The following is an 11,187-nucleotide window of genomic DNA, read 5'->3' as shown; positions in this document are numbered from 1 at the left end:
TTCAACTCAGAATATATAGGGTGACCCCACTGTGTATAAACTTTTAATTATACTCAAAAACAACAGAATTATTTATTGAGCTTCATATTTCTAATGTGCAATTTAATGTGTATAATGTAAAATTTAAGACAATAATCATGGATAAAAATATATGTTGTAAAAAAATCTTATGGGACAGTCAAACAGAAAAAGCAGCAGTTCTTAAATTGGACGTATATATAAAAAAACACGAACAAAAATTCGGAAAAATATTATTCCAAAAAATGTTGTCACGAAAACAATTAAAATTACTAAGACTTATGCATAAATTAATGAGAGCTATCGAGAAAGCAGAGATTGATAAACAACAAGGTACAATTTTATAATATTTTCAGATATTATTTTAAAATTTCATTATTTTTTTTAGCATTTCAATTGCTAAAGGCATCTAACGATGCAATAAAAACAACGATTTCTACATTTCAAGATTCAATGAAACGATACAAAGAAAGCGTGAAAACGGAATTTGCAAAACTCGATTGTTTAAGTACAAATCGACTTTTAAGTATTAATTGTACATATACATAATTTATCAATGTTGAACAAGTATATTATAAGATACCTAAAAGTAAAATATTTTTTTAACTATTATTATTATTTTAATTATTATCTATCATTTTAATTTATTTAAATGAAAGATACTGGAGCAATATAATTAAATAAAATTTATTATGAATCAATACAACATTAGCATTTTATGCATATTACAGTATTATTGCTTTTTATTTCAAAAGTGTCATTAATTCAAATAAAATTGAAGGAGAAGAACTACTTCAATTCTAAGAAGACTATGTTGTAAATATATATCTACATATTTCATAAAATGTAAGTATATTTTTACAAATGATACACAAAATATTTATTTAAGATTTATTTCTTTAAGATAGATATAAGATATCAATATAACATATAATACGTCAATTCATATTACGAAAAAAATGATGATATGGATTTATGATTCTTATGAGAATTTAAAATATTTGCATTTAATCGACGTTTAATAGAATTGGTATCTACATCACTTGTATTTTCCTTCCTTTTCATATTTGTAGTATGTAATACTGAATTATTTAAGTTCCATTGCAGACTTTCAGCCACATGAAAATCGCAATGTTCCTGATATTTTAATATAGGTATCATTTGATAACATTTTAAACATTGTTTAGAAGGAACTTCAATTGAGTTACATGAGTTTTTTTTAATTAGGAAACTAGAAATATCATTATCTTTTCTTCCTTTCGAAGTGTTGGTTTTAAATTTATTTTTTCCCTTCATTTTCGCTAAAGTTTCTTTTGAAATATCCTTTTTATTTTCTGTTTTCATATATAATTTTGCTTTTTCTTGTAAATATGAAGGTAACAATACAACTACAGTAGGATCAATATTACTCAAATCAGGAAATATTTCTTCTAGTTGTATTATATCTTGTTCGTTAATCATTTTGTTATTTTCATTTAATTTTATATTTGAAGAAATTGGCCCATTTTCCATTTCACTGTTTGTATACATTTTATCACTATTCGCCTTTGTATTCAAATCCAATTTTTCGTCAAAATTACTTTTCTCGTTTTTTACACTATCTTCATTTACATTTTCAAACTCAATATCTATATTTACATTGTCGTTTAACTCAATCAACCTAATATCATTTACATGTGTATCTTTCAAATCACTTTCTTTTGGGTTGAAAACATTCATAAAAAATGATTCCTTAAAATCATTTTGATGTAAGGGATCATTCAAATTAAAACAATTTGCCTTCTTTTCATAAAATGTTATTTTATTTCCTTCATTTAATAAATTGATTAAATTATTTAATCTTCTGGAAGTAGGAGACCAATCTGTTTTGATATTACAACTTTGTTCACCTAATTGTGGACTTATTGTAGAACATTTTTTCTCAACATGTTTTAGTTTATTACTTGATGCATTGTTAATTTCATCACTATTAGAATCTACATTGATAATTTTATCGACATCTAAATCACTTTTTATTTTCTTAGTAGTATTTTCTACTGAATATATACTTTCTACTTTTGTATTTTCTGTTTGTGCATCTATTTTCTTATGAGGCTCTGATTCGTTTGATTTAAAAAAATTCCGAAAATTGCCGCTACCTTTAGCTGGTATAAATTTACCAGCTGATATACCTAAATATGCAATTGGACATTGTGTTGACTTAGATATGATTTGTACACAACGAATTGCCATATTTCCTGGTTTATATGAATTTAAGGTACATGAACGTGATTGTGATACTGTAGCCTTATTTTGATAATACTGATAACATATTGTCATTAACGTTGCTCGTCGTTCATTTTCTTCAAGATCTTGTTCAAGACGTTCACAAACTTCTGCTGATAATTCACCAGCCCAATGTTCTAACTGTAAACAAAATATTATGTAAAGAAATAATTCACAATTTTCCTATGTACAAATTTTATTATGTACTTTACCACATCTAATGAGACAATAGCTTGTTTTCCTGGGAACTTTTTACATGCTCCAATTGATTTTGATACTAATCGTATATTAACAGGTTCATTGTCTATTCCTCGAGCAATATTGTATAACCATGACCTAAATGAATATATTAATATAACATAGTCTCAAAGTAATGTTTTTATACATTATTATTTTCAGTGAAATTATGAGTTCATAAATATACCCTGTTTTTTCATCGAATCGTTTTTGTAAATATTGCAGTGAATACTGCACTAAATCACCCATAACATTACAATTGAGAGATTCCACAACGACATCTCCAAACTTCCCACCAAGATTTCTAACTTTTTTGATTGGCAATGTCGAATACAGAGTTGATACTGCAGCTGCAGGTAATATTGTTTGTCGATTTGGTTTATGCAATCCACATGCCAACTTAGCTAATATCTAAACATATACAATATTACTTTTTTTAATTAATTAGGTAATAAAATAGATGGTACACCTTTTTACCTTGTTTCCTGCAATACCAGCAGAACATCTAAATCCTGTTTTATCAAATATGTCAGCTCTTATTTCTTCAACTATAAGTCCCGCTATTGCAAGTTTTTGTGCTTCTATGTCTTCAAGATTCTCGAAAACGTTCATTATCCAAGTTTCTGTGCCTTTACTTCTCTCTTCTAAATCCATACCATATAAAGGCCCATATCATATAACAACATTATATACAAATTTATTTATAGTCATAAAAGTTTATAGTAATTTTTTCTTACCTTCATCATTTTTTCCAACTTCTGAATATCCTACTACAAAAGTATTTGAAAGCTGTGTCACTAAATGATTCAAAGAAATAGAATATGTAGACATCCTTTTACAAACCAAGTCAGTAATATCTAAATATGCTTCATCCACACTAGCACGTTCTATTATATTGCAATGTTTCTTTATAACATTAATAACTTCACGACCAGCACTTCTATATCTATACAAACATTTGTAATTCACCCACATTGTGTGTGTGTAAAAAATGTTAAATGCATAATTTTTTGATATACCTTGATGTATCAGCTTTTCCACGAAGGCATGGTACACTAGCTAAAACAACATCTGGACATTTTTCTTTTGCCTCTTCACCTCTCATGTGTCTTGTAACACCATATTCCCTTGCTTCATAATTAACAGCAATTATCCTATTTAAAAAATATTAGCAATATTTAGAATCTCTCTCTAATCTATCTACTTAAGTTATTTAAGTATAATTTATGTTATCTGAAATATTTTACCCTCCTAATTTCCACTGATTGTATTGTACAACTGCAAGTGGTTTTCCAGCATATTCTGGTTGAAGTTTTGTTTCAACTTGGCAAAAAAAGCAATCCATGTCTATTAAAACGACAACTCTATCTTTGCTTGAGTTTGCCATTATAAAATAAATTTGATCTATTAATTAAAATTATTTACAATTATAGGTTAAAAACATTAGTATAATACGACGTTATTCATCTAGTATTCATTAAAATGGAAGTTTAAATTATATATATTTGCAAAAACATCGTTATCGTTTTAGTATTTTAAAAATAGGTTACAGGTATAAAACTTTTACATATAATCAAATTAGTATAAAGTTAAAAGAAAAACAATCGCAATTTGACACAGTCTCAAATTCAAATTTGTAACTAGATCATTGTTCCTAAATTCACATTATTTTGTAAGGATGGATTATAAGAAGTAGTCATCTTTGTTTTGAACTGGTGTACGCCTGTGGCTCTCTCTACCGTGAATATTTTGTATGATAATAGGGTTAATTCTTGCGCCGCGAATTTAACTGTACAGCAACATAGCCGAGGCAACGAACAAAAGCTATTTAACAAATTTATTGATTAATGACAAAATTATTTCTCAGTAACAACTGTGATTACTTTCGAATTTCATATTTACTTTCGTTACCATGGTAAAGTGCTTTGCCAAAGCATAAATCGCTCGCTTTCTAATATTGTAAACTCCAATCAAAATAAAATTTATTAGCATTAGTTAATAAGAGTTTGTCTTATTGGATAACAAATTAATCATAGATTATCATGTAAATTCAAGTAGATAAATGAGCTACTCTGCGACTCAAAATTAAAGAATCGTTAGAACCGTCACGCTGAGCTCAGCGTCTCAATAAGTTTCATTACAGCATAAATCTTGTTAAAGTTGTCAATCTATTATAAATATTTAGTTTGAAATATAACTAGTCTTAAACATAAATTTAAACATCGAATTAGTTTCAAAATTGTTTGAAGTTGTAACGCGTACAGAATTCCAGTGCAGTACTCCACTGGCTGCAATCACGCTAAATTCCCCAAATCTTGGAAAGGTCACGCAACATCTTTAATTTACGATATGCCATTAGTAATTTTATGTATAATCAATAAGCATAAATTATTTTTGCACAGAAAAGGGAAATATATATTAATACAATAAATACGAAAATATATATATTGCTGCAATGAATATTAATATTCATAAATTAAGATCTGAAATTACATGTTGGTTTTAAGTATTTTTAGAACACATAGTAGCTTATATTCTATGAATGTAGCATTAAGTATTACATTTACGAACGTAAAATACTTTACGATTATTGAAAATGTATATGTATACATCATAGAGGTTACAGATACATGTCAAGTTTTGGAACACCTTGATTCCTGCAAATACAACATACAATAAACGCGTTTATTTTTTCAAAGTTTTATTCTCTGATTTATTTATATACAATTTGCGTAAGGTGAAGTACTACACTTTGTGACAATGCCAAGTAAAAAGAAAAAATATAATGCACGTTTTCCAGCAGTGAGTATTAAAATACTCTGTATAGTTTGGAGAAGTTTTTCACGAAAATGCACTTCATATATAAATTACATATTTATAATTTGAATAAAAACAATGTAATTTACTTGTAATCTCATTTAAATGATAAAGAAATATATAATTAAAAAGACCATATACATATTAATTTTTAATTATATGACTAACCTATTTTTACAAATGTATTTAGGGCAGAATAAAAAAAATTATGCAAACTGATGAAGAAATTGGAAAAGTTGCACAACCAGTGCCGATTATAATTTATATCCTTTTTAAATTAATAATAAGAATAATAATTTTAATGCCAACATAAGCCAATATAAGAATTATTGTTGTTTACATCGTAGATCTTTAAGCCGTTAATGATATATTTTTATTTTGAAAGTAAATTCCTTAACTATTTGTATACCTAGAACATTGGAACTGTTTGTACATTCATTACTTACAAAATCCATGCAAATTACAAATGCTAAAAATGCCAAAACTTTAAGTCCTTCTCATATGTAAGATTTTTTTAAAATTAATTGAGTTAAAATTAATTCAGTACTTGGTTTTAACTGATTTGTTGATCTCTTTGTAGGAAACAATGTATTTTATCAGAGAACCGTTTTGATTTTTTAAAAGATTTAGTAAATTCTTTACCAGATGTATCAGGACCTGATGAGGAAGTACCTACACCACCTCTAACACCTGCTCCAATGAATACAAATGCATCAAATACATCAACTTATTTACCTACAATACAACAGCCAGATACAGGGTAAATATTAAATAACTTACTTGGTATTTGTAAATTTTAAATATATTATTATATTTTTATAGATTTTCAAAGCAGGAGATGGGATTAACTACTAAAGTAAAGAAAGAAAATGAAAATGAAGAAAACAGTGATGGAACTGGAATATATAATCCAGGTACTCGTAATGAAATGGTAAAAAATACTGTACCTCAAGTTCCAGAATTTCAAATGTCTGTGCCTCCATCGTTTCAAATTAGTCAACCTAATTTTTATACAGAAGTTAAACCTATGAATTTAAGTACAAATACATCAAGTGTAAATACAAATAATCAACCAACATCTAATTTTACTCATACTGCAACTTTGGATGAAGATTATGATACATAGTTATTCGTAAAATTTTAGAAATACGAATTTAAAATTAAATTAAAACAATAATTAAAGTATGCGATCATATAATGTTACCAAATTTTATTCAGGCAATTTATAATTTACATTATATGAACAGTTTTGTTACTTATATATATTTACTTCACTAATCATAAATTTTTATATTTTTGTATTTGTTCTGTTAAATTATAAATTTTATTCAGACTAGTTAAAACTACATATTTCCTATTTAAAAATGTTTTGTACGACTCGATTATCGTAAAACACTCATATTTTAAGTACTTTATATTCATGTATACACATCTATAATAAGTAACAATATTTGGATTTACACAGTTGCTGTGTATTCCAAATATGTATGCATTAAAGATAATCTAGATACAGTTCTCCTCTGTTTATACATTTATAAATATATGTTGTACATTTATGTAGGTACAAATACATTTACTTATTAAGAATGTAGGTATTTAGGCTTGCATTTTATAATTGGCAAAATTTTCTACTTGTACCTCATTTAGTTTATATCTTAGAATATTTGTGATTTGCAACATTATGTATGCAATAATAAGCTTTATAACTAAGACTTTTTACCTGCATAAAAATAAATTTGTATAAGGAAGAGGTGGTGTCATACACATATTAAGGAATATATTTAGAAAGATATCTTAAATATATTAACAATACTTAAGAGAATTGATTTTAAAAGAGTGGCATTGACAAATATTTCACAATATATTTATGTAATTATATACTTATTTGAACATACATACGTTGCAAAGTTATATATTAAACATGATGACTGAAACTATTAAATTTCTCAATAGTTCAATATATGCACAACAATTAGATAAGAATAGACTATTAAATTCTATAAAAACTCAATTGTGATATTATTTTATTTATATGAAGCAAATTACACTTTGGTCATTCATTGAACAAATATATTAATTTTTGAAATTTCTTACAAAAAGACATTATCATGAGGTGTTTAAATATGTAAATAATTAAACTTTAATTACGTATTTTAAATCTAGAAAATGTTTTCTTAGTAAAATAGAATAAAATAATTGTAAATATCTTTATACAAAATACAAAATCTGGAAATATTGTATTTATGGTAGCATATTTAATATAATATTCGCACACTCGTTTAAAAATAAGAAAAATTGAACAATGATTATGTAAAGAGTGTTAAAAATTAGTAAAAGAACGTGTGCTATATATGCTTATATATGTGTATATTTATAAGAGTAATATTTTGTTTCATAAATTGTTTGTAATGTGTGGTAAAATGTTTCAAATAAATCGTATCTATCTCAATAGTAACAGGATAACAAAATCAAATCACATGCATTTCATTATGTATACTATATATCTCTATACTATATATCAAATTATATACTATATATCTCTAGATACATATGTACCATAAAAAATTATTTTAAAAAATTTAGAAATATAACTGATTGCTGTACCAATTTTCTATTTTAAACAAGTAATCTAAATTTTTTAGAAATATGTCTAAACAATCTTTTATCACTAAATATTTATGTTCATATGTATTTATAGCAGAGAGGAAATTTCCTTTCTGTCCACAGTGCTTATCTGATAGCATTAATCATAAAAACAGATGAATAATGCTATACTTAATATTTCAATTAAGAATAAGATTAATTTAAGATAGTCTCAAATAACAATATGTAAATTTATTAATAAAAATTTTAATAATGACATTGTGCTATTTATATATATTTAGTTATATTTATAAATAATATTAAAAAGTTTGTTTTAATTACTTCATTTTTTTATTATGCTTATGTCTTGCGAATTATATTTTATCAGTATTAAAAATATTAAAATTGTGTAAATAAAAAATGTTAGAATTAGCAACAGTATAGGAAAATTATAGAAAAATATATTATTTAATATTTTGGTAAAATTTTACATACATATGTATAACTTTCGAAAAAAAAATTCTTTAGTAATTATTCAACTTTTGATATTCATCTAGACTAGAGACAATTATTCGATATCCCTAGACAAATGCCATTCGTTTCTAATTATAAACAATTTGTCTAAATTCCTTTAAAACATCTTTAATGTTAATGTTTGTTATGTGCATTTAATTAAGTTTGTGATTAAAAATACGTAATGAATAGTTAAGATACATAATTACAAATTTCAAGAAGGATTTTGTTGATAATTTAGCACACTTCAAGTGAGGAGAGACTTCTTATTGACATAATGTATGCTATTTGCACGTAATTTTTACGAATTTCAGTTATTAAATCTATGTTATTAAATTTTCATAAGAACTTAATAACTGTTATTGACATTTCAAGAAGATCGGTAATTTATTGCGAGTATACTTACTTGCAATTTTGTACAATGTCTTTCTGCAATATTTAACATCAACAATTCTTTCAAGAAAATTTGGAGATTAACATGTACTGAACTATTCTGTGACAAATTATAAAGAAATGTGATAGTGCTAAAATCTCGACTTTTTTAGGTAATACAATTTATTTAAAAATATCATTTAACAAAACCTTTGACTTGATGATTCACAATACACTTTTTTTCTTCTATTGTGAAGTATATCCATTCTTAGTTCCTTACTCATTGTCAGACAATATTACTAATAAATTTGCTGATTATCTTTGAACATTCTGCATCCTACAACTTTATTAATACAATAACAGAGTAGTAAATTATAATTCTAATTCAAAATATCATTTGTTTATATTTTGACTTTGGTATTGTTATTGTTTAGCATTTATGATAGATTAAGTAACATAATATTGGTGATTTTATCATTTTGATTCTATAAGTTGCAATATTGTTATTAGAAAAACATATTTGTTGCTATGTATTTTGCAAAGTATAATATAATTTTACATAGAAAAGCATGAAGTTACTGATTATTATGTAGTTAATAAATAATATTTATGTGACAATAATATGTATTTTATTACATTTTTGTTTTTTATTTGTGTAACCCCATATGAATCATTTAGGTGATTTGATATAAAATTAACCACAGATACTTATTTGAAAATTATAAATAAGATGTTTCCTATTTCATCATTCTTTTTTAAATTTTGTAGAAATTTTTGGTTATGTGCTTAGTGTAGATCCAGTATATAGCAAATGTATTTGCTTATTAGGTGCGTTGGAACATAGGTAGTGCTGCTGTTCATCTCTTCAAGTATAGGTATCTCTATGATGTTTTCGTCAGGTCTTAGCTGCAATCTATCTTTTCCTAGTTGTCTGGGTTATCCACAGGATAACGAAGAATTAATACCAAAAATGGCTAGAGAGCCAATAATTCTTAATGTTTATGATATGGTAAGGTCCTTTTAAGTTTCTTTTTAAAATATCTTTTTAATTTTTATTGATGCACATTTGTAATAAATACATTTCGTGTTTCAGTATTGGATAAACGAATATACTACTCCAATTGGATTGGGTGTATTTCATTCTGGAGTTGAAATATATGGAACAGGTATATTTACATAATGTTTTATATATATATATATATATATTTCTTTTAATTCCATCTGAATCTATTAAAATTAGCTGAATTATTTCAATTTGCAGAATATGCATATGGAGGTCATTCTAAACCAATTTCTGGAATTTTTGAAATCACACCGAGAGTTGCTGAAGAATTAGGGGAGCAATTTAGATATAGGTACAGATATTTTAGTAAGGATATGTTGATATTATTTCTAAAGAAGAGTATGTTTATTTTTCATCATCGTAGGCAATCAGTACACATTGGATATACAGATTTCACAGAAGAAGATGTAACTAGGATCGTTACTGAATTAGGAAAAGATTTTAGGGGTGATCGTTACCATTTAATGAATAAAAATTGTAATCATTTTAGTAGTCAACTTACACTTGTATGTATATAAAAATAGTATATAATCACTTATTAATTAATACAATGCTAATATTATATTTTTATTCTAAATTGTAGATTTTGTGTGGTCAAGAAATACCAGGTTGGGTAAATCGCCTTGCATATTTCAGTTCTTGTGTACCATTCCTTCAACGTTGTCTACCAAAGGAATGGTTAACTCCCGATGCACTTCAACATTCTCTGAATCAAGTCAGCCATGAAAGTACATCCTCTGAAAGTACGTCTTCTGATACTTCCTTGTAACATTTGGCCAATTTTTTAAAACGAAGAGATTTAAAATGTCATAGGAGTTACACCATTTAGAGAGTTTATGCGCAAAGGAAGTTTATCGTGACAGTAACTATATCGCCAAGACCGTGGAATCCGAGAAACAAAACCGTCAAGATGAGGTACAAATTTCATATTGTACTCTAGAATTCCAGTGGTGATTTAATAATACTGAAAAAATGCCTTTCTTGCAACATGTCGTCTTTTAAATTCTGGACGGCAGTATACAATGTCGCGTGTGTTCTTTGTTGTATCACACAATCGAAATTTAATAGGTATACACTTAATAGATAATTACGTATAAAACAAAGGCATAAAGAGACTGGAACGTATTCATTTATTAGTTAATCACATTAATTTTTTAAGAAATTTTTTGTGAATTAGATTTTATACATGTAATATCTGTCATTTCAAATCGCATTTCAAAATTAATATTTGTAAAACATACAATTCGTTCAAATTATATTTTAGAATTATCTAGTGATGTTTTTCTAAACATTCAATAACCTGGTTTACTTGGATATTA

The 11,187-nt window shown here is 25.9% G+C and overlaps 4 protein-coding genes across 7 annotated transcripts; 3 read left to right on the top strand and 1 right to left on the bottom strand.

Moving 5' to 3' along the window:
* The first annotated feature begins 32 nt into the window (after positions 1-32).
* LOC117206562 lies at positions 33-635 on the top strand. Its single transcript, XM_033446031.1, has 2 exons — positions 33-351; positions 407-635. The coding sequence occupies exons 1-2, from the start codon at positions 138-140 to the stop codon at positions 565-567; spliced, it is 375 nt and encodes a 124-aa protein (XP_033301922.1). The 5' UTR covers positions 33-137; the 3' UTR covers positions 568-635.
* A 290-nt stretch (positions 636-925) lies between these two features.
* On the bottom strand, positions 926-4,132 carry LOC117206623 (DNA polymerase eta). The gene is made up of 7 exons (XM_033446120.1): positions 3,768-4,132; positions 3,540-3,674; positions 3,258-3,466; positions 2,998-3,164; positions 2,708-2,931; positions 2,496-2,619; positions 926-2,424 (listed from the first exon to the last, which is right to left on the bottom strand). The coding sequence occupies exons 1-7, from the start codon at positions 3,905-3,907 to the stop codon at positions 967-969; spliced, it is 2,457 nt and encodes an 818-aa protein (XP_033302011.1). The 5' UTR covers positions 3,908-4,132; the 3' UTR covers positions 926-966.
* A 913-nt stretch (positions 4,133-5,045) lies between these two features.
* Positions 5,046-7,423, top strand: LOC117206632 (dr1-associated corepressor). 2 transcript variants are annotated; one of them, XM_033446138.1, is made up of 5 exons: positions 5,046-5,322; positions 5,528-5,600; positions 5,747-5,840; positions 5,918-6,097; positions 6,160-7,423. In XM_033446138.1, the coding sequence occupies exons 1-5, from the start codon at positions 5,281-5,283 to the stop codon at positions 6,461-6,463; spliced, it is 693 nt and encodes a 230-aa protein (XP_033302029.1). In that variant the 5' UTR covers positions 5,046-5,280; the 3' UTR covers positions 6,464-7,423. The 2 variants fall into 2 exon arrangements, with proteins under 2 accessions (XP_033302029.1, XP_033302030.1); XM_033446139.1 differs by having other exon boundaries at positions 5,048-5,322; positions 5,533-5,600.
* A 1,101-nt stretch (positions 7,424-8,524) lies between these two features.
* On the top strand, positions 8,525-11,139 carry LOC117206793 (deubiquitinase DESI2). 3 transcript variants are annotated; one of them, XM_033446433.1, is made up of 7 exons: positions 8,525-8,712; positions 9,634-9,814; positions 9,899-9,971; positions 10,067-10,160; positions 10,233-10,374; positions 10,452-10,611; positions 10,682-11,139. In XM_033446433.1, exons 2-7 carry the CDS (start codon positions 9,689-9,691, stop codon positions 10,726-10,728), a joined length of 642 nt encoding a protein of 213 aa, XP_033302324.1. In that variant the 5' UTR covers positions 8,525-8,712; positions 9,634-9,688; the 3' UTR covers positions 10,729-11,139. The 3 variants fall into 3 exon arrangements, with proteins under 3 accessions (XP_033302324.1, XP_033302322.1, XP_033302323.1); XM_033446431.1 differs by having other exon boundaries at positions 8,525-8,978; XM_033446432.1 differs by lacking the exon at positions 8,525-8,712 and adding an exon at positions 9,302-9,483.
* Positions 11,140-11,187: the final 48 nt, after the last annotated feature.

The sequence above is a fragment of the Bombus bifarius genome, unplaced genomic scaffold (assembly GCF_011952205.1).
Source record: "Bombus bifarius isolate JDL3187 unplaced genomic scaffold, Bbif_JDL3187 scf7180000008008, whole genome shotgun sequence".
In the NCBI taxonomy this organism is placed as follows: Eukaryota; Metazoa; Arthropoda; class Insecta; order Hymenoptera; family Apidae; genus Bombus; species Bombus bifarius.
The sequence above is the reverse complement of the archived record's forward strand: the minus strand, read 5'-3'. Positions and strand labels throughout refer to the sequence as shown.